The sequence below is a fragment of the Castor canadensis genome, chromosome 13 (genome assembly GCF_047511655.1).
Source record: "Castor canadensis chromosome 13, mCasCan1.hap1v2, whole genome shotgun sequence".
Taxonomy (NCBI): Eukaryota; Metazoa; Chordata; class Mammalia; order Rodentia; family Castoridae; genus Castor; species Castor canadensis.
In genome coordinates, this window is record NC_133398.1 from 92582262 (window position 1) to 92606389 (window position 24128).

The following is a 24128-nucleotide window of genomic DNA, read 5'->3' on the forward strand; positions in this document are numbered from 1 at the left end:
CCCTTTCTATTTCATGGAACAGTTTAAGGAGGGTTGGTATTAGTTCTTCTTTAAACGTCTGGCAGAATTCAGCAGTGAATCCATCAGGTCCTGGACTTTTCTTTTTGGGAGGCTCTTGATTGCTGCTTCAATTTCTTTTTGTGTTATACGTCTATTCAGGTGATTAACATCTTCTTGGTTCAGTTTTGGGTGACTGTAAGTTTCTAGAAATCTGTCCATTTCTTCAAGACTTCAAATTTATTAGAGTATAGGTATAGGCTCTCAAAGTAGTCTCTGATGATTTCCTGGATTTCTGTGGTATTTGTTGTCATCTTCTCTTTTGTGTGTCTGATTTTACTGATTTTGGTTTTTTCTCTCCTCAGTTGAGTCAGGTTTGCCAGGGGTCTGTCAATCTTATTTATTTTTTCAAAGAATGAGATTTTTGTTTCATTGATTCTTTGTATGTTTTTTTTTGTTTATATTTCATTGATTTCAGCCCTTATTTTAATTATTTATTGCCTTCTGCTTGTTTTGTTATTTGCTCTTTCTTGTTTTTCTAAGAGTTTGAGCTTTAGTATTAAGTCATTAATTTGAGATCTTTCTATCCTTTTAATATATGCACTCATGGGTATAAACTTTCCTCTTAGGACTGCTTTTTCTGTGTCCCATAGGTTCTGGTAGGTCGTGTTTTCATTTTCATTAACTTCCAGGAACCTTTTAATTTCCTCTTTTATTTCATCAATTTCCCATTCTTCATTGAGCAATGTGTTGTTCAGCTTCCAATTGCTTGCATGTTTTTTACTGCTGTTTTTGTTGTTGATTTCTAGTTTTAATGCATTGTGGTCAGATAGAATGCACGGGATTATTTCTGTTTTCTTATATTTGCTGAGGCTTGCTTTGTGTCCTAAGATATGATCAATTTTGGAGAAAGTTACATGCTGAGAAGAATGTATATTGTGCAGAAGTTGGATGAAATATTCTATGTTCATCAGCTAGGTGCATTTGATCTGTGGTTTGATTTAGTTCTAGGATTTCTTTATTGATTTTTTGTTTGGATGACCTACCTATTGGTGATAGGGGAGTATTAAAGTCTTCCACTATCACTGTGTTGGAGTTTTTGTATGTTTTTAGGTCCTTGAGAGTATGTTTGATGAAATTGGGTGCATTGATGTTGGGTGCATATAGGTTGATAATTGTTATTTCCTTTTGGTGTATTTCTCCTTTTATTATTATGGAGTGTCCTTCTTTATCTTGTTTGACAATGTAGGCTTGAAGTCTACTTTTTCTAAGATAAGTATTGCTACCCCAGCTTGTTTTCAGGGACCATTGGCTTGATAAATCTTCTCGTGCCTTTTGCTCTCAGCCAGTGCTTATTTCTGTCAGTTAGGTGGGTTTCCTATAGGCAGCAAACTGTTGGATAGTCCTTTTTAATCCAGTTTGCCAAATGGTGTCTTTTGGTGGGGGGGGGATTTAGTCTGTTAACATTCATTGTTACTATTGATAAGTACATGGTGATCCTTCTCATGTAGTTGTCTTTGTTGATTAAGGGTTTGAGTGTATGTAGCTGAATCAATGTTACTCTCCAATTCCTTGTCTTTTCTTTTCCTGTGGTTTTGTACTGACTGTCCTCTCATGGTTTTGTTTGCTTTCATTTTTTGTGTTTAGAATTCCTTGGAGAATCTTTTGTAGTGGTGGCTTGGTGGTCATATATTGTTTTAGTTCCTGCTTATCATGGAAGATTTTTATTGTTCCAACTATTTTGAATGAGAGTATGCTAAGATTGAAGTTATTTTCATTCAGTGTTAGGAAGCCCTCACTCTATGCTTTTCTTGCTTTTAATATTTCTGTTGAGAAGTCTGCTGTGGTTTTCATGGGTTTACCTTTGTATGTTATTTGTTTTTTCTCTCTTAAACCCTTCAATATTCTTTCTCTAGTCTCAGTGCTTGTTGTTTTAATGATAATATGTCGTGGGGTAGTTCTATTTTGGTCAGGTTTGTTCGGTGTTCTGGAGGCTTCTTGTATATGAATGGGCATAGTTTTGGGAAATTTTCTGTTGTTATTTTATTGACTATATTAGGCATTCCTTTTCCTTGCACCTTTTTCCTTATTCATTGCCCATGATTCTCAGGTTTGATCTTTTGATGGAGTCAGTGAGATCTTGCATTTTCTTTTCACAGGTCTTGAGTTGTTTAAATAATAGTTCTTCAGTTTTTCCTTTAATTGCCATTTCATCTTCAAGATCTGAGATTCTGTCTTCTGTTTGTTCTAGTCTGCTGGAATGACCTTCCATTTTGTTTTGTATTTCTGTTTCATTCTTTTTTCTGTGGTTTCCATATTATTGTTTACTTCCTCTTTAGTTTTGTCAATTTTTGCTCTTAATTCATTTTTCTCTCTGTTTATGGTGACCTCAGTTTCAGTTTGGTGTTTATTTAGGGCTTCTATGAGTCCATTTATTTGTTTCTGTGTTTTCTCTTTGTTTTTGTTTTCTTGGAATTTCTTGAGTGCCTCCTGTATATTTTCATTGACCATGCCTAGCAACATCTCTATGAAATGCTCATTAATTACTTGTAGAATTTCTTTTAGGGTCTTCTTGTGGTCTCTGTTGGGTTTGTTGGTATAGTTTTTCTTTGTTTTGTTGGAGTCTGGATCTGGGTGTCCATTTTGTTTATTTTGCTCTAAATCCTATACTACTGAATTTTTTGGGAGAGAATGGTTTCCATCCCTTTTTCTTCTTCCCATATTTCCACTAGGTACTGTTTCTGTCCCTGGACTATGTGTAATTTAGTATTAGCTGGGTTACAATATTAAGACTAAGAACACCAAGAAAGAAGGATAAAAAAGAGAAATAGAAGGAAAGATAAAAGAAGAGAAAAGAGAGAAAAAAAGGGAGAGATAGTGTGATCAAACAGTTAACCAGGCAGTGAAACTCTTAAAGAAGGGAGAAAAAAACTCACCAGTTGTGGAACAATCAGATTATAGTCTTAGTTGTTCTGATGTTACTCCTTTAGCATCCAGTCCTGTCTGTGTGTCTCTTGGGCAGGTTTGGAGCCCTGTAGTGGTGGCCCAAGTGGGAGCCTGGTGGAGCAGTTATCTAGAAAGCCTGTTGAGTTGGGGCTTGGCTCTGCCTGAGGGGTGGGGTCCCAGTGGGCTGGGGAATGCAGCTGTCTCATGCTGAGCTGATCCCGTCAGGGCCGGGGATCCTGGTGGGGCAGGGATCCAGCAGGGCTTGAGATCATGGGGATCCTGGCAGGGTGTGGCTCCGGTTGTTCCACTCAGAGCTCAGGCCCAGCAGAGCCTGAGAGGCAGGGGGATTGAGGGATGGGGATCCTGGTGGGGTGTGGATCTGTCGCAGCCCAAGAGGTGGGGATCCAGGTGGGGCCCTGCACGGCCTGAAGGGTGGGGATCCCAGTGGTGCATGGATCTAGCATGGAGGTGGGGCATGGCATGCCCCGAGGGGTGGTGATCCCACTGTGGTGTGGATCTGTTTTGGGGCTAGGGTCCGGTGTGGCTGAGAGGCAGGGATCCTGGTTGTATGTGGATCTGGCGTGGGGCTGTGGGCCGGTGCAGCCTGAGGGGTGGAGAGCCCTTTGGAGTGGAGCAGCGGCTCTGCAGTCCTATGGGGAGGGGACTTGGCAGGCCGGCTGTCCTTTTATTAGATAGTGGTATGGAGAAGCCTTCCATAATCTAAGGGTTTAGAGTGCCATATTTTTAGCTCTCCCTGGTGCATTACCTCAGCCAAGCATGTCTCCAGCATTTCAGCAGAGTCCCTGGTTCAAGAGCTCATGAGGTCTGCGGCTCTGTTCCAGTCACCATCTTGGATCTCTAGACTCCATTTTCAACCTGATTTCAAAATGGCTTCGGCAGTTCTAGGCTTCCTAACTTTGTCTATTTTCCAGAAAAGAGAGAAAGTCTATTTTTGAAGCTGTTTCAGAAGAATAAACCGGACTCATCATATCAAAAGCCCCAGTAAATAATTTCTCTTATCCTATTGACCTAAACTGAGTCATGTGTCCTTTCTTGAGCCAGTCAGATAAGAGGGGTGTGATGACTGGTCAAGTTTGAGTCCTGGAGGAAGGGACGGTCATATCTCCTCAAGCCTCTTGGATGTAGGTGTGTTTATGTATGCATGCACATATTTGAACAAAATTGGAGTTCCATTAGAACAAATGAAGGTGAATATTAGATACTGGGTAGTCAACTAATGACATCAATTTTAATGTGCTTGGTATTTTATAGAAATAAAAAAACCTGCATCTCCCAGATTGGGTCTTGTGGTTGATAATATAGTGCTCCTTTCTGCTGTGTCCAAATTCTTGTAACTGAAGAATTTAACATTAATTCTAAGTCTTTTTAATTTCTTCCTCTCTTTTCACGCAGAGAATGGGGACTTTTAGGCACACTGAGTTCCTAGAACAGCTTTGGCATAGGTATTGGATATGAGTTGATATCCTGTAAACAAACATAACATTTCTGAGTCCAGTTTCTTAGTCAGTAACCTGGGAAGAATATTAACCATCTTAGTGGGTTGTCAAGAGATTAAATGCAAAGTATGTAGCACACATTATGGTGTACAGTAAATGCTAAAATAAATATAGTGGTTATTATTATTATGTTTATACCTTCATTCCTAAAGGTAGCTATTCACATGATAAACTTTGGTTTATAACAGTACTTTAAGTTTTTTTAGCCGGCACTTTTCCTCCCACTTAATCATTATCTAAAATATAGTAACATGTCTTGGCTTAGAGTTTTAGGAATTGGTGACTGAGATCAGCCTTCTTTTTTCATTGAAAATAGCCACTGCTGATGTAGGCAAATGATTTCTTCTCACTTTGTCTTTAAGCAAAATTTATTGTTATTTGACTTTGCCACTGAACCAGGGAGTCAAAGTAAATGCATCACAAGCATCTGGCTTCAAGAAGAATCAAGTGAAGGGTTTAGGTCTTTGTCTCTATTCACTTTTCTCCCCACAGAGGCCAATTCTGGGAGGTGGATGCCATTCTCCTCAATTTTGAATCTGAAAGGATTTATAAAATTGGTGACAAAGACTTATAGTTGACATTATTCTTACTATTACTAATAATGACATCTTCTATTGGTATAGGGCTTCGCCGTTTACAAAATGCTTTCTCATGGGATTTTAAGGTCCCAGTTATAAATTACCATGTTTCACTCATTGTTTTTGCTCCAGTCATTATTTCGATGATTAGTGCATAATAGATATTTAACAAATACATGACTGAGCCTTAAAATTATGGGATAGATCTAAAAATCATCATCATTATTTTCCCATCTCTAGAAGAAGAAACTGAGTCTCAGGAAGATTTCATGACTTATGTAAGGTCACCCAGCTGGTAAGTGGTAGAAACAGTACTTGAACACAGTGGATTGTTCTGTCTTCTATTCATTCTTTGGGGTGGGGAGGAGAGGTGGAATTTTCTGATAAGTAGATTATAAGTTGGATCCCTTGAGACCATACTATGAGAGAAAGGTAAGCTCTATAGTCATTTGTGTTTGGTGGACTTTCTGCTTGCTACAGTCCATGTGACAACTTCAGAGACAGAAGGGACTGTGGGATCAGGAGAAAAATATCATGTTACAAACAACAACAAAGTATAGTTTTTATTTATTAAGCATCTATTGTGGGCCACAAAAAGTTTTACAAATGTTGTCTTAATACTGAACTAACCCATCATGTGAGTATATTTTAATGTACAAACGAGGATATAGAAGTTCAGAGCAACTAAATGATCTTTTCACTGTCTCAAAAATGGTTTCTAAAGGAATTCATGTTATGTATTGCCCACTTATCAGAGTAATTTAGAAAAACACATTGATGAACAGCAGTTCTGAGGTAAGTTAAGACCCTCTCCTATACACAGGGATGCCATACTCTGAAAAAGTGCTCACTGGCCCACTGGAACCCCTCCACAGACTGGCTGCAGGGCCTGCTGGATGCTTTGGTACAAAGAGTAAAGCTATCTTTTCATTAACAAAAACTTCTCCAGCGTCTTCTGCCCAGGCATATAGTTATTTTATACATATGATTTTGGAATGGGATGAAATTTGCTATGCCAATGAGCCTTTGGCTCACTGAGAGAATCTGCCTTTTGAAATACTCTGTCCTCCCACAGCCAGCAGACTAGTACTTCACAACCAATAGGAGAGGATCCTCAAAGAACGTGGGATCATTGCAGGGAGCTCAGGGATTCCAAGGCTTGTCCAAAAGATAGGCAGAGAAGGTATAGAGACCACCCAGCCCCCTTCACACTTTGAGGCTCCTGGAGTAAAGAAATCCTCCAAGGAAACCAAGCATGGCAGCTCAGTTTAGATCAGAGAGTATCAAACTCTCTAGTGAGAGACCAGTTCTAGATTTTGCTTTCCTAACGTGTCGTGGACCAATTCCTACAGAAAACACAGTAAAAATTAATTATCCTTAATTTTTGCACTTACCTCATGAAGGACCTATGAGCAGTTGTTCATGTTCTAGGATAGTCCCTGAATCATACCTTTACTAGCACTGCTTGATAGATTTTAACAAATTAAAATATTGTAAGTGTTTTCTCATTATTTTAGTACAGTATTTATAAAAGTATCAATAAACCAAATATTATACCTGGTAAGAACCAGTAATTGGCACACACGTTTAAATGTTTAGGTAGATCCTTTTTCAAACCCTGGGCATTTCTTAGACTAGAAAACCTGTTTCACAGACAGCCTTAAAAATCTGTACTTAACTACATAATAGATTTCAGGCACAGATGATTGAATCTTATTGACCCCTATTTGAGGCCCTGCTTAACATTTATATTTTACTTTTTTCATATATATGAAGTACTTTTATGATTAATAAAGCAGACTTATGTAACAGTTTTAAAGAATTTATATGAGTCATTGGATTTGTTTCCCTTTATTCTGTCACTGCTGAAAGTATAGCTGCTATTCAATGGGAGAATCAACAAAATTATGAGATTAAAAAGAAGCCTTTTGACTTAAAATCTTTTATAACCATTTCTCCACAAAGAGTTTGAAAAAGATGCATGAAAGTTGACTAATTTCACTATGTTGGAGGCATTTGCTGTGTTGCCTAAGGTTCACTATTACTATGTTCTCCAAAGGGTTTGTGTGAAGCACTACCATTTGTTCCCAGACTCCAGGTATTCCATGAAAGAAAAACAATGCCTCATTATCCATTCAGTAGTATCAGTGTGCCAGGCACTGGCTTAGGCATCAGGGCACATTCTCTACCCTCAGGAGGCTCAGGAGAAAGCTTATAGTCAGAACCCTGTTTACCCAAGTCCTTTCCCTAATGGGGTGTACAGACAGGTAGCTGGTCTCCTGCTCATTACTCTGACCTCTGAACAAACCCTTCTAGCTGTTGGTACTGAGTCTAATGTTTAGTGTAAGAACTTAACGTGGTATACAGAAATTCCTAACAATAGGAACCTAAATGGCTTGTAGACACGTTCCAGATTTTCAGACAGGAGTGGAGCAGAGCAGAATGTGGTGCTGTATGCTGTCTTCATTGGCAGGAAGCTGTATAATGGGGAGCCTCTTGGGGTGATTAGGTGTTGTGGGGTAGTCTTAGGTGCAAGGGAAGGACAACAGTGGTGGAGAGGTCCTGTGACACAGTCAGGGACAACTTGTGAGCATGAGGTAGAAAATGACTTTGATCTTTTCTGAATCAAGGAATGGATACTTCTCAAGGGAAAGGTGGACTTTTTTTTTTTCTAAGTGACCTCTTTAGATACGTAAAATTTTATACTTTTTCCATGTTGCCCTAGACCAATGCTTCTTAAACTTTAAGTGCACACAAAAAGCCTGGGGATCTTGTCAAGATGCAGACTAGGCTCATTAGGTCTGGGGTTTGGGGGCAATGGGAGATCAGTGCCTGAGCGTGTCTGTGTTTCCAGACAGCTTCTTCTCAGGTGATGCTGAGTTTATTAATCTTCAATTTTGCTGGTTTTGGGGTCATACTTTCAGTAGCAAAGACCTAGAACCTGGTGGCATGGAACCATGGTGTCAGTCTATTTTGTGTTGTTATAACTGAATATCTGACACTGGTTAAGGTACAAAGAAAGAGATTTATTTGGCTCATGATTCTGATGGATGGAAGTCTAAGCAGCATGTTGTCACATCTGGCCATGTCACAATTTGAGGGAGAAGTCAAAAGAGAACTGTCTGCATGCAGAAGGGTCATGAGTGTGAGCAAGGAAGCAAGAGACCAGGGAGGAGCTGAGCTCTTTTATGACTACCTGCTCTTGTGAGAATTAGCCTGGTCCTACAAGAACTACATTAATCCTTTCTGAGGGTGATGCCCCATGATCTAATCATTTTTTAAAGTCCTTGCCACCTCTGTACTGTTCCATTGGGGACCAGTCTTTCAGCACATGAACTATTGGGAGACAAACTGTTTCCAAACCATAGCACTTGGGAATTGGCCTGACCTCCTTTTGTGGAAAGCATAGATTCCTATTTCAGTCACATACACACATACTCCAGTTACTACATTGTTTGAAGTGGTTATTTTCCATCTCAAGGGTCTTAAATAGTCTGGAAGTTACTGCTGGAGGGTGTATATTAGTTTAATCATTAAAAAACTTTGCTGTGCTTTGGAATACATCTTCTTCAGGGCAAAATGACATCCATATCTGTCATGCCCGATTAAGGTCTTCTCAATCCCATATCAGTACAGCACATTGTTTTTACCCACATGCTTTTTGTATCTTGCATGTGGTAGGGAGTAGTTCCTCATGGTAAATCTGGATGCAGAGAGCTTTGCAATCCAATCATAAACAATGAACTCAAGTGTTATGGTAGGTAAGTTGATAATGCTCAGTTTCATTCAAATTAATGGATGACAGAGTATCTGTTTAAAAGGGTCTAAATCTACTGCTATATTCTGGGCATTGGTTCAGTTATCATCAGACAGAGTTTATCATTTGAGCCACCTGACATAAAAAATATTATAGAAATTTAAAAATAAACTCAATTTTGATGTTCTGTCTTTTTTTACTTAGATCAGATTTTTTTCTGTTAGGAAATAAAGGCTCACAACTAATGAAAAATTAAATTTGAAAGTGATTTCAGAGGAATCATCACAATATGTGATTTTTAAAGTACCAGTGCTTTGTTCAGTGCAATGCATCCAAGGCCAACGAGTGGCTTTTTCATCCAATTTCTTGAGTTGGTGGTAATATTTATTTATTTATTTATTTTTATCTTTTAAATTTTTACTGTTTTATTATTCATGTGTGCATACAAGGTAATTTTTTTAATGAAAATATCATGTAGCATAGATCAAACTAATTTTCTAAAGTTATTTTTAATGAATTAGAAGAGTGGTTCCCTTGATGTCTCTAATTTCTTTTTATAGTTCATATTCCAACTCTAAAACATGTATGGGTCTGTCAGTAACTTTGATTGAAGCAGAAATTAATTCTGTCAGATACTCAGATGAGGCTTAGATGGGTCTTTGCTATTAAGAGGGTTTTCTTGTAATGGTATTTATCTTAATCAGATTTGGTGATAGATCTTTCACTAAGGATTTTGGAAGAAAAAAACCTAACCAATTTTGAAACAATTAAGTCCAACATCTCATTTTACCAAAATGGAAATAGACAGTAACCAAGGTTAGATGGGCTTTAGGTCCCATCCCTGGGCTTCCCTGATCTCCCACAGTGTCTTTCTTTATTGATTCATGTTTGCTATGAGGCCTGAGGAAGCAGGTTTCCCACCATTCCTGGTGTGAGCAGGGATAGTCCAATACTTTTCACCACACTGGCACCCCAATCCTACCTCTTAGAGCACCTAGCAGACTGAGTGCTCCAGGGGGATAAAGTGGCTTGGCAGAAGCCCAGATGCATAGCCAGTTGGCCTGGCTCAGATCCTGCCTTGCTCCATACAAGTTGTGTGACTTTGGGCTTAGTTTCCTTAGATATAAAATGAGGACCTTTCTTATAGGATCATGGTGAGGACTGAATAAGTGAATATTTCAAAAACAATTAGAACAAGCAGCCAGGGGCACCATATATGTTATATGAGGGTTTGTAAACTGGGGTTTCCATAAAGTATTGAATTGTGAAATTGTTTCAAGTCAAGTCATAAATAGCATTGGGAAAATTAAAAGAATCTGGCTATATAAAAATATATTTATGGAATATTTATAAATATATGGAAATGTCATGAGGAAACTTCCTGCATGACTATCTTGAGCAAAAATGTCCAGAGAACAGGAGGACGGAACAAGTCTCGAAAGGGAGGGGTTGGTATCGGGGACAGGGGGGGAAAGGAAGTGGGTAAAGAGTGCAAGAGGGTGAATATAGTGCAAATGCTGTGTACACACTTATGAAAATGCAAAAATGATACCTATTGAAACTATTCCAGGAATGGGGGGAGAGAGGATTAAATGAGAATGGTGGAGGGGGTGAATTCAAGTATGAAATATTTGATATATTGTAAGGACTTTTGTAAATGCTGGGTATACCCCCATCTAGCACAACAATAAAAAAAGGTCATGTAATAGAATAAAAGAGAACATACACATATTGTGTTTCTGCAGAGTATTGTTGGATATCCCCTTGGCTCCACAGACCAATTAGGGTGAGCAAGGCTCACTGTGGATGGGATATGAATGTGCAGGTGACCATTGGATGAAATTTAGATGTTTTTCCCTTGCAGAAAGAGACCAAAGGGCAGTTCCTTATTGATCACATCTGCAACTACTACAGCCTGTTAGAGAAGGACTACTTTGGCATTCGCTATGTGGATCCAGAGAAGCAGAGGGTAAGAACCAGTTTTATCTCAACCCATTTCGGGAGAGGGACCCAAGCTGTGGGCTCTGTGGAGATTCCTCCCAGAGCCCTCTGGTGCCTTTGTTGTTATGGATTATTAGCCACAGGAAACCAAGCAGTCAGTGTGGGGTGTGAATGGGAGATTTAGGTCCTGTCCCTGTTGGACTGAGGGGAGCAGGAGGAGGAAAAAATTAACTTAGGCCTTTCCAAATAGGTGCTCCACCGTTGGGAGAAGAGAAAATGCTCTTGTGACCCTGGAAATGAGGGTTTGCAAAGCTTTTCAACAGTGGCTGCGTAAAATCTTGTTGTAGAGAAAAATCTTCCTCCCTTACTATGAAAAGCTAATGGCTGAGAGGGGAATGAGGGAGTACTTAAGGGGTGTGGGGCTTTCTTTTGAGGGTGATGGAAATGTTTGGAACTTAATATAGGTGGTGGTTATACAATAGTATGAACGTATTCAATACCACTGAAATTTATATTTTAAATCATTAGTTTTCTGTTAAATGGATTTTAACTCAGTAAAAAAAGCTTTTGACAGAAGCTACTTTTTAGAAACCACTAGATTTGGCAGTCTCTGTTATGTTCTTGCTTCTGGACATCCCTACCCTTTCTGGTACTTGTGAGTGGGTAAGAGTTAGCAGGGCACTTGGGCCTTTCAGACTGTTATACCATCCCAAGTATATGCAGGTATGGCATTTGCTGGGCCCATGGTGGTCAGGCCCCTCATGTCTAGAAGGCTCCTGGAATTTCTGTCCTGGTCCTGTCCTGCAATTCTGCTGTGTGTCCCATGAATGGGCCAGGACTAGCAATGGGCCAGGATACTCAGTGCCCACTTGATCTGTGCTTCTTATATATGGGCACATGTGAAGAAGTTTCTTAGGGGTAACCAGGGATGGGAGATAGGACCTCTCTGCTCTCTTTTAATTTGTTCTCCTCCTCTCCAGTTCCTGGCTTTCTTTCTGGGAAAGGGAAACCCAGCCTGGTTCTTAGTTTAGTATTTATGGACCCAGTACCATGAAGAAAAGCCCACAGAATATGTTTTTGTAAAGGAAGAGGATGTTTAAGGAATAGATTAGATTTTTTGCTGGAACACAGAGGATATTACTTAGCTCTTAGAGTCCTACTGATCCAGCTCATATGAAAGGATGCATTGAAGCAGCTCAAAAGAAGGAGACTTTGGTTTCCTCTAGAATCTATGGTTACTTGGGTGAGAGAGAGGCTGGGAAGTGGTGAGGATGCTGGACCAACATAGGGTCAGGGAGGGCATTTGTGTGGCATATACCACTGAGTAACAGTGTTTCCCAGACCTCATACTGCAATAGAATCACCTTGGGTGTTTGCTAAAAATGTTAAGTGTGGGCCCTTTTCCAGATGTCCTAAATGAGAATTCCTGGCTGGGGCCAGGAACATGCATTTTTAACACATTCTTATACTAATTTCCATGTAGCTAGCTCAGCTTTGGTCTTCTGAACATTGTTGGGGCTTATGGTATAAAGGCATAGACATAAATTTTTATTACTTATGAGGATATTATACATACATGGAAAGAAAAAAGGTGAAAAGAGCTGTTACTTGTCAAAGGCCCCACAGTTAGTAAGTGTGGAGTAAATGATAGGGCATTAGGAAAAGCACTGAGCCATCTCTTAGGATTATGGTTCAAAGTTGCTGTGGGCCACACAGACTTTGCAGGCTGTGTTAGTGATATAACCACTACTGAATAGAGGTTATTATTATTATTTTTTTTGTAAAATTCCATTCTATTTTATAAATAGCCAAGCTATAGAAGTAAATCTAGATATAATCAATTGAGCATCTATTGTGTTCTAGGGATTTTACATATAGCTTCTCATCTTCCCTAGAACTCTGTAACGAATGGGGAAACTGAGATGCAGAATGGGTCAGTAGCTTGCCTATGGCCTCATGGTTAGTAGTTGGTAGAGGCAGAATAAGATTTGAACTCACATTGTTTTTGTTCCACCTGTCAAATGAAAAAAATTTATTTATTTATTTATTTTATCATGTTTACATTTACTCACCTGTATATACATTGTTTGGGCCCCCTCCCTGCCCCATACCCCACTTCCAAGCAGAATCTTTTCCACCCTCTTGTTCTCTGGTTTTGTTGAAGAGAAAACGTAAGAGATAATAAGAAAGACATAGCATTTTTGCTAGTTTGAGATAAAGATAGCTATACAGAGAAAATTTGAAGCACAGCCTAAACCTTTTCTGGAAAGGGCCTGATAGAAAATGTTTTTCAGCTTTGTGACCCATACAGTCTCTATTGCAGTTACTTAATTCTTGGTTCTTGTAGAAAGCAGCTGTAGACAAAACCCAAATTAGTGGATGTATCTGTGTTCCAATAAAAGTTAATTTTTTTTCTGTCAACTAGAAAATGTACAGCTATCCATAGTTTGCTGACTCCTGGCCTTGGAAATAGCTGAAACAACTTAAATGCACAGGCTTTTTTCATAATTTTAATCTTTGCATTGGGGAGATATTGAATAAAAGGGTTTTAAAAGTCTCTAGAACTGAAATCAGAGATACAAGTATGAACTCATGGTGTTTAAACAGCATACCATAGATAGATACAGAAACAAATATAGATGTGTGTGCATGCGTGGGTTAGTATACACACATATACACATTCCCACACTCTGTCCTCTAAGAGGGCCTACAAGCAATGGTACCACAGCAGCAAAGTGCACCCAGATTCTGATCTCTAAATACCATTCTCAAATAAAAGCAACAGGGCTCTTTTTGCAGGAAAGACTGATTACAGAATTGGGATAGAAAAATCATGGGATGAACCTGGAGTATCTTGTGGCACCAGAAAGTAAGGAAGGACTCAAAACATGAAAGGATATGCCTCTATGAAAAGTACTGAGCCAACCTTAAAGGACTGCCTGTGGGACAAACCAGAACAATTGGAGTAAAAGAGTTAATTACAGTAGCATTGTATTACAGTCTATGGAGTGAAATAAATACCCATGAGTTCATACTGATGTAAATAACTTAATAAATAAAGGGGAAGATGGAGGAGATCTTCCTTATGATGAATTCTTCTTAATAAAAGAAGGGGAAATGAGAGAAACAGGTTTAGGGAAATGCGTTTTAGACAACCCAATAATAATTTTGCAGGCTAGAATCACTGATAAATCCTAAAATTAGGGGATAAGTTTGAGGAAAAAATGTTATTTGCATAATCTCAAAGTATCCTCATTCCCCCCAAGATATTTTTCAATTGCAAAGGGAATTTACTTTAGCAAAACTTGGCAGTACCACTTTAATCAAGAGATCAAGGTCAACATCACCAGTTGACATAGTGAGAAGACATATTGAGAAAGCCACATTCTTTGTGGTATCCTTTCTAATGGTGCATAACCTCAATCAAACCTTGAGAAAGCACCAGACTTACATATAGAGAGGGACATTCTCCAAAATAGCTTAATATTCTTCAAGGCTTTTTTCTTTTGGTGGTATTGGGGTTTGAACTCAGGGCCTCATACTTGTTAGGCAAGTGCAGTACCCCTTGAGCCACTCCACCAGCTCCTTAATACTCTTCAAAAACATTAAGGTTAAAAAAGATGATGAAATCAGCAACACCACCAACAACAGGTGTTGGCGAGGATGCGGGGGAAAAAGGAACCCTCTTACACTGTTTGGTGGGAATGTAAACTAGTACAACCACTCTGGAAAAAAATTTGGAGGCTACTTAAAAAGCTAGACATTGATCTACCATTTGATCCAGCAATACCACTCTTGGGGATATACCCAAAAGACTGTGACACAGGTTACCCCAGAGGCACCTGCACACCCATGTTTATTGTGGCACTATTCTAATAGCCAAGTTATGGAAACAGCCAAGATGCCCCAGCACTGACGAATGGATTAAGAAAATGTGGTATCTATACACAATGGAATTTTATGCAGCCATGAAGAAGAACAAAATGTTATCATTCGCAGGTAAGTGGATGGAATTGGAGAACATCATTCTGAGTGAGGTTAGCCTGGCCCAAAAGACCAAAAATCGTATGTTCTCCCTCATATGTGGACATTAGATCAAGGGCAAACACAACAATGGTATTGGACTTTGAGCACATGATAAAAGCGAGAGCACACAAGGAAGGGGTGAGGATAGGTAAGACACCTAAAAAACTAGCTAGCATTTGTTTCCCTTAACGCAGAGAAACTAAAGCAGATACCTTAAAAGCAACTGAGGCCAATAGGAAAAGGGGACCAGGAACTAGAGAAAAGGTTAGATCAAAAAGAATTAACCTAGAAGGTAACACACACACACAGGAAATCAATGTGAGTCAGTGCCCTGTATAGCTATCCTTATCTCAACCAGCAAAAACCCTTGTTCCTTCCTATTGTTGCTTATACTCTCTCTACAACAAAATTAGAAATAAGGGCAAAATAGTTTTTGCTGGGTATTGATGGGGGGGGAGAGGAAGGGGGAGGAGTGGGTGGTAAGGGAGGGGGTGGGGTCAGGGGGGAGAAATGACCCAAGCCTTGTATGCACATATGAATAATAAAATTAAAAAAAAAGATGATGAAAGACTGGGAAACCATTACAGATTGGAGACACACATCAAGTAAATCAATGTGGGATACATGGGAACTGGAGAAACTCCAGATTAAGTTTGTAGTTTAGTTAATATATTGTACTAATTATTCTCTACTGTATTTTGAACTATTTTATAAGTCTAAAATTCTTTTCTAAAGTTAAAGAGAAATGTTTAGGTTGATGTTCTTCATTGTTCTTTATATTTTACTTGGTTTAGCTTAGTCATTAGTGCTGGGTTGTAAGTTTGAATTAAAAATGGGGGCCAACCTCCAAATAAAACCTCCAAATAAAAATAAAATAAAATAAATCTGTTGTGGCCACTAAGGTGTTTGAAAGAGTACCTGAAAGCTTCTGTTTTTCCCCCTCTGTATCATACAGCTATAATATCCTTTTGCTTTTGAGGATACAGTCTAGGTGTAACTTCTTAAGGGTTGCAGGGTAGTTGTACAAAATTGCATAGAATGTTTTTTGACACAGGGTGTCATTAAGTAGCCCAGGCTTGCACTGAACTATTGATCTGATCCTCCTGCCCTCCCTCAGCCTTCTGAATGCTGGTGATGACAGGTGTATGGCTGGATTTTTTTTCCTTTAGTGTTTAGGATGGAACCTAGGGCCTTGTGCAAGGTAGCCAAGTGCTCCACCACTGTGCTTCATCCCCAGCCCTTAAAACTGCATAGACTTCAGAATCAGAATTCATGATTTAGAAATTGTATCTCTGCTTTTTAGTAAGTGCTGTGATCTTGATCACATTATTTAACTTCTCTGAGTCTCAGTTCCAATGGATTAAATACTTCCCTTTAGGGTTGATGTAATAATTGAAATAAGGCATATAAATGCTTAATAAATGGTAAATATTGATGACATGATATGTGTTGTTTTCAGTGTTAGTTATTTCTCTTATTATTTTTACAATTATTATGCTTGGTCTAGGTTCAGGTGAGGAAACAGAGCCATGTTTACCAACCCCCCAAACCCAAAAATATTAACAACAACTTCTTTTAAAGGTAATAGGGTCATTGTTATGATCTTTGGAGAGAAAATGCAGGAAGGGAGCCTTGAACAATTAAAGAAATGTGCTCATATGCACAAGAACATGCTCATATGGGAGTCTTAAGCAGAGACCAGTTGACCAGTATTTGTTTTCTACAAGTTTCTGTACTTTTTTCAGTGACAAATAAAACTGATGAATTATTTAGTTGAAAGCTAATCAAGAAAGAAAAGCAGGTAAATTAGAGATGCTAAAGTGAAAATTACCTCTGCTGTGGGGCTTGTGGTTTGCCTGAAACTCTTCCCAGATCAACTGATGGTAACCCATTGTAGAATATTAAATATTTAGCATTATTACATTTGAACACCATATGTTTGGCAAGATGTCTCATCTCCATATGCTCTGAAAGTGATGAAGATTAAATTGGTAAATGATGACTATCCTTTGCTATTGTAGTGGCAAAGGTCCAGGACTTCCATTATTGCAATTTTAGTTGCTATAGGAAGGGGTAGATTCCCTCTGAGGTCCCACACATTCATCTTTTGAGGAACTCCTATAATCTTAGTTGCCTAGAGTACATGAAAATCTAACCATTTTACTGATAGAGAAAGCTGAGGCAATAAGTCTAAGAGTCTTGGAACAAGATAAGAAATAATGAAATAATTCCAGAAGGTAGCACTTGGCTTAAGTCCAGATTATTTTTTAAATCCAACATACTATTTTTTTATTGTTTTATTATTCATATATGCATACAAGGCTTGGGTCATTTCTCCCCCCTGCCCCCACCCCTCCCTTACCACCCACTCCGCCCCCTCCCTCTCCCCCCCACCCCCTCAATACCCGGCAGAAACTATTTTGCCCTTATCTTTAATTTTGTTGAACCACTTTTGCTCAAATATTTGGGTAACTTCTTGCTGGAAAGATGAAGTTTTAAAATAGTTAACTTGATTTCATACTTGTTTCTATTGCTATGATTTGAGATATACATTGTACAAGATTTCCCTTCTTATTCTTCCACCCCTTCCCTTTCCTCAAATGCAGCTAAGGAAGCCACCCCTAGCCTTAAAACTGAGGAAGTACTCAGTTTCTAGCACAGCCAGAAGAAGAGTTATACCAGGCCTTGGCGATGGGTGATTATACTCAGTGCTTTTGATTTTAACTTGCCTATTTCTAAGCATCTGCTGAGCCCATTTGTATCAGTCTCCATGGCTTTTCTAATATGACAATGGTTCCAACTTGTACCCAAATACAAGGGATTCACTGGAAGCGCTCTCCTCTGGGGACATGCTCCTTAAGTGCCCTGTGATAAGGCATTGTTGTATTATGCATGTGTCACACATCAGAGGGTTTAACAAACCTTCTGATGGGAGCATGACCTGAGAATCATGGATGGAAGGGCTTGATGAAGTTTGAGATTACAGCCTTGAGATTTTTATGTAGGTAGCCAGGAAGAACTAGTGAGCCTTTTAGTGAGTTTTATTAATAATGGGGAAAGACCTTGTCTATGCTAGAGCAATTTGCTTTTTCTAGAGGCACCTTGGGGAGGACGTGGAATGGAATAAAAACCAGCACAATGATTTGAGGTTTCTCTCTGGGGAGGATGCCAGGAAGCCAGACAGCATTATGTCCCACCAGCTGCTCTTGCCATTGAAAGGCTGCTTCCCACTCCTCAGCATAATTGCTTCACAGATGCTTGTCATTAGGAACAAGAGTGGTACCCAAGATTTAGGGCATCCTGTGCTGGAGAGCAGGGTGTTACTGCAGCCTCAAGTCCCTGTTCACGAATTCACCTGCTTAGTAGTTTTCCTTTGTTTTTAAAGATCAAGAGTGATTAAAATCAAGATTTCTTGAGCAACTGCGTCAGGGGATATATACAGGTAACTTGGTTTTGTAGCAGAGGACTTGTCACCATATTACAAGGAAGACAGCACTATCATAACATCTTTAAAATTAGATACATTGTCTCATCATTCAATTGTGCCCCAAGGTGTTAACATTGTCAGATTTGGAGAATTTATCAGAATCCTTCAGCAAAAAGTAGAATTAGATACTTAACTAAAATAATTGTTCATAATCAGCTTTGTCTGCATCTGATATTCTCCTGTGAAGGGAGGGGGACACTTGAAAGATTATGATCTGGAAGTCCCTTAGCAATCTAGGATGTCATAATTCTAATGCAGGGAGGGGGAAATGTGTGAACTGGTGGTCTTGTGTGAACCAGAAGTTGGTCATAAGAATAAGGGGACTAGGAAAATGCTATTTTATTCCTGTTTGAATATCCAAGGTAGGATGTTTTTTTCTCTCTTGATGGTAGAATAGCTGGGGTAGGAATCAGGGAAATAAGATTTTAGGGACCATCGGTAGAGAGAGAGGCATTTTCTGCAGGCTTCTAGCAGTCAAGACCATTAGGGCTGACTAAAAACCAGTTTTGAAATAGCTTTAAAGACAATTTTTGAGTCAACCTGGAAAGAAGATTAGAATGTAAGTGTGATGTATAACTTGGAGACATACAAACAATATAGATTAGGAAATAACCCTTTGAAGGAGACTTTTTTTCCCCAGTTCTGAGGATTGAATCAGAGCTTTGTGTATATTTGCAAGTACTCTACCATTGAGCTACACCCCCAACCCCTGAAGTAGGCTTTTGTTTCTTTTTGATTCAGGTTTCAGCAGATTTCTTTTGAAGTTCAGTTGCAATTCTGTGTTACAGGCATGAGGGTCAATAAGGACCTAGTGTTCTAGTTATTTGTATAATAAGCCTCACTATAATTTAGTGGCTTAGAACCACACAATTTTATTATATCACAGGATTTTTGTGCATGAGAAAAGGTTCTTCTGCTCCTCTTGATGTCGACAAAGTCACTCAGTAGTGTTCAACTGATGTCTGGTCTGGTCTAGAGGGGCCAAGGCATCTTCACTCATATGACTGGTGCTTTGGTGTGGATGACCAAGAGCTGGAGTTCAGGGGTTCCCTTTCTTTGCATGTCATTTCAAGGCCTCTCCAGATGGCCTGTGTAACAGGGTGTCTGGACCCCTGGCATGGCTATTTAGGACTTCAAGAATAAATGGGGTTAATCACCAAATAAGCTATATAAGAAAGAGCAGATTTTGAAGAGAGGTGATAGGTTTTGAACATGTTAAGTTGAGGAAATTGTAGAGATGTGAAAGAGATATTCTGTCTGTAATTGAAAATATGGGTCTGAAACTTAATGATGGAGATTTTGGAACCAATGAAATCTTTTATTACTTTAAAGTTCTGGGAATCAATTGTAGAGTGAAGGGAGAGACTGTAGAGTGAGAGGAGAATCTGAAAGCTAAGACATACTCAGAAGGAAAAACCAGCAAGGAAAATAGATAAAGAGCAGATAAAGTAGAAAGAAAAGAGTGAGGAGAGAGAAGCAATATAAGTCATAGACTCAGTAAAAGGGAAAGGTCTGCAGTTCCAAGTATCAAGGAAGGAAATGAAGAGTACTACAGCAGGAAGACTGGGTCCCTGGCACTCGCTGGTTATATGAGTTTGAACAAACTTGTTATTGTTCTATTCCCTTTTAAATTTTCTTTTTCTTTTTTTTGGGGGGGGGGCAGTACTGGGGTTTGAATTAAGGGCCTTGTGCTTGCTTTCTAGGCAGGCACCCTACCACTTGTGCCATACTCCCAGATCCTGCTTTTCTAGTTATATTTTTTAATATGGTCTCAAATTTCAGCCTGGGGCCAGCTTTAGATTGCAGTCCTCTTACCTATTCCTCTCACATATCTGGGATCACAGGCCTGCACCACCATGCTTGATTTACTTGTTAAGATTGGGCCTCACTAGCTTTTTGTCCAGACTAGCCTCAAAGCTGTAATCCTCCAAGTCTCCATCTCCTAAGTAGTTTGGATTATAGGTATAAGCCATATGCCCAGCCAGACTTGTTACCTTTTTATGCTATCTTTGCCTCAATTTCTTCACTTGTAAAATGGGAACACAAACAGTACTTGTGTTCTTATATGATAGAGTAGCTGAAATCTTCCTAAACATTCCCAATTTATGTCTCCCTTAGTATCTTATGCATTATTTCATGGTTGTCTATAGACTAGGAGAATATCTAAAAATTCTATCTAATAAGAATCAAATCTAAACAACTTAATAGGCATTCATGTTCTATTACTAACAACTTAGTAATAATTGGAACATCAGACACATAAGTTTCAAGAAAAGTAGTATTTTCAGTTCATTCTAAGATAACTACAATGAGTTAGTAATATGAGGTGAGTGCTTATTGGGCACCCCAGCATCAGACATTGTCAAGTTCATTGTCTGCCCCATGCCTACTTTTACATGGTATTTGCATTTTATCAGAGCAAGAAAACTAGCTTTGCAAAAAAAAAAAAGGCATCAAAAGGAATCTAGCATAATCTTCTGTTGGAAATGTAAACTCTCTAGAGTTCACAGTTCCCATAGTGATGACAGATGTCTGTATTTCCCTAGGGTGCTAACTGCAGCCATTGTTATAAATTTTGCAGGTCACTTTCTTTATCCAACAGTATGCCTTAGAAATCTTTCAATGTTACACATAAGGATTTACCTCATATAAAAACACTCCTGCAGATTCATCCAAAATATGAACAGACCAATTTCTTTACCCTTTTCCTGATGGTGGCCATTAATAGTATTTTAATATTTTGTACTTTTATATAGCATTGCAGTGAAAATACTTATTATGTTATGTGCCTCTTTGTTCATATGGATAAATTGGAGAACAAAGGAATTGCTAGCCCCTAGGCCAGTCAGGTTTTTGTTTGTTTGTTTTAATTAATAAATTGAGCCTGGCCTCTTTACACAAACAATTTCCTATAACCCTTTCAGACATGGTTATGCTGGGGGTTTTTTCTACAGCTCTCTACTCTGTGACTTTCTCATTGGGAAGAATAGTTGTCCTGGAAAAATAAGTTGCAATCACTCTGTATAAGTAGATAACTGATGAATACAAAGCCTGAAAAGCAGGGGTAGGATATGAATAGAATAAGAGATGGACAATAGGAATTGATCAGAATCTGCAAGGTGTTTTCTTAGGACAATGAAGAAGCCAATTCATTTAGAGTAAATAATTTATTTAGGTCACAGATGGCAAATACCTTGCAGGCATGCCTTAGATGTTCCCTGCCCTTCATGGCAGACATAGCTGATCTATATCTGTGTAACAGACATAGCCAATCCACGATGACACTCATTTTCTCCAGGCCTTCACCCAACTCTTTGGAACCTTCCTCACAGCCTGGTATGGGCACACAAAAGGTAACCAACCTGTCATTCCTAGAGTCAGAGAGAAGCTGGAGAAACAGGCTGAAGTTAGAAGTGCTAAGGCATTAAAAGGATGGAAAATTTATTTACATTTATATGTTATTATTCATTTTATAATGAATGGTAATTGTCCATATGAAACAGTAGCAATATATATTGCTCTTTGGTCACTCATTTGATGTTTTACCTTAGTTCTAAATTGTCCTATTTATTTATTTCTAGTGAAGTAATTTAATCACTACAGACCCCTTTTATTATTCTTCATGAAGCCCATATATTTAAAGATATGGTTACCAATTAAATTTATCTTATTTAGTAAGAACAATGGCAGCAGAAAACCAGCATTTATTGAATATTTTATGTGGCAGGCACTGTGTGCATTACATTTATTAACTTTTTAAATCCTTACCACAGCCTGAAAGTAGGTGCCATAACTTTCCACCTTATGGCTGTGGAATCTGAGGCAAAGGGTTTACACAAGGTTTACATAGTTGGTGAGTGATATGATGACTTAGTTGTCTGCTTTTCAGTTATAGCTATATAATTTCTGATTAGAGGGAGAAAATGAGGATTCCCAAAATGAGCTGATATAATTTTGGCCAAAAACAAAGAAACTTGCTGTGTCAGCCTGACTATGCAACAAGGGCAGGGGTTGTACAGTTTCTTGTCAGACTTTTCCATAATGTCAAAACAGTTAAAAGTCTCTCATTGTAGCTAAAGACTGCAGATATGACACTCTAGATTGGAAACTACTGATTTGGCCATTTAATTTTCCAGTTCCTGAGAAAACAGGAAGTGCTTGTCAAAGAGAACAGTGCATCGTAGGACAAATCGATCAGTTGGGAGGCTGTACAACTGAGAGGTTATGAACCAAATCTCTGGAATCCCACTGCATGGCTGGCTGGCTTCACCATTTATTATCTCGGTGACCTCAAGCAAATTGTGTAACATCTTGAGCCCCAGATTTCATATTGGTGAATGGAATGGTTGTGAGGGCTAAACAAGATAGCTTACGGAAACTCTTAAAGGGCTTCTGGCACTTTTTAAGCACTCAACAATTGCAAACTTTTGTTAAACTTAATAGTATGCATTATATCAAATGATAAAGATAATATAGAACTGTGATGCTTACTGTGTGATACAAAGGAGCTAGAGCAGGTGTAAGATCTCAATTGATGTTAAGTATTCCATCCTCTTCATTCCTCTCCAGCATCAAGCAGGCAGGAACTCCATGAGGGAGGACTTACTGACCTCATGATGAGTCTCCAACAGCACTGCCTATTATCATGTTTGTGAACTGCAGATGTATAAAGTGACTCTTCCTGATACTCCCTGAGCAGCTTCAGGGACATCATGATTACTGATCTCAAAAGCTGCCTGGCTCTCAGCGTGTTCAAGTGACCTTTGTGGTGCAGAGCCAGCCAGCCACTGGGACTAGTTTGTTGTCTGCTTCAAAAAAATATCTGTCAGTAACATGTCAGGTCTTTTGTCTGCTTTGTTTTGTGATAGAGGTGATTTTTCTTCTTGATGACCTCAGGCCTTGGAAAATAAGACTTTAAAATGATTTGTTCTCCCTACTGTGAAGGAAACATCTCCAATGTGTGTGATGGGGCTCATGCTGACTTGGCCTAATATTCATCTTAGAGGAGTTGGCCTAGAAGAGGAACTGGGTGCTTATGCTGGACTGAGCTTCCATGAGGTCATGAATGTTAAAAGCTCTAAGTCCTTAACCATCTGGGCTTTTCCAGAATCACCTCAGAGTCAACTAGGGCTGCTAGAACAACTCACTTAAGTGCATACTTTCTCTTGTCCTTTTCTCTTAGCAACTATATGACTCAAATATTACTCAGAAACTGTTAACCCTCTGTAATTTATACCTTGTCCACATTATTATTGTTGTCAAGTTGTTCATGTTGGTGTTTAGAGGGTGGGACACTGAGGAACATCTATAGAAATCAAAGCTGTATTTAGAATTCCTTCTAGTTATTAAATAAACAATTTGACCCACAATCTTTTTTTTTCTCTTCCTAGCACTGGCTTGAACCTAACAAATCCATCTCCAAGCAAATGAAATGTAAGTGTCAATATGTAGTTTATTTTTGCTACGAAATGTCCAAAACCAGATTCTGTTTCCTGATAATTTCTCCTCCCAGGGGGAAAGGGTGGAGTGGAAGCTACATGGGTGAGCAGGGCTTTCTTTCTCCCAGTGAGAGATGTGCATCTTAATCCCTCTTTTTCTCTTACTGGGCCCCTGAAGTCACTAGTCTTACTGTCTCCTATGCTTTTTCGCCTCCCCACCATCTCGCCCTCATATTTCATATTTGAACAGGAGCTTTGGAATTAGATTGTTAAAGCTCCCTTAAAATAATCACTGATATCTGATTCCTTTTGATTATGGGGGTTGCTAGTAAAAGGTTCAGATTTTGGGGTGCAATTTTGAGTGGGATCAGAGAAGTAGGTACGTTTGGAAGATATAAGCTTACTGATAATTCTTATTCTTTTCCATTCTTTTAACTCCCA

At 38.9% G+C, this 24128-nt stretch overlaps 1 protein-coding gene across 13 annotated transcripts in view; it reads left to right on the forward strand.

Annotated features, from left to right (window-relative positions):
* The window catches only part of Frmd3 (FERM domain containing 3), a 313407-nt gene that overhangs the window by 153470 nt on the left and 135809 nt on the right, over positions 1–24128 (forward strand). For 11 of the 13 annotated variants that reach the window (XM_074052314.1, XM_074052309.1, XM_074052308.1 and 8 more), the window contains 2 exons: positions 10660–10764; positions 23640–23682. In XM_074052314.1, coding sequence (XP_073908415.1) covers positions 10660–10764; positions 23640–23682 — 148 coding nt within the window. Of the gene's footprint in view, positions 1–5309; positions 5334–10659; positions 10765–23639; positions 23683–24128 lie in introns of those variants that run through there. The other 2 variants (XM_074052311.1, XM_074052312.1) reach the window with 2 other exon arrangements.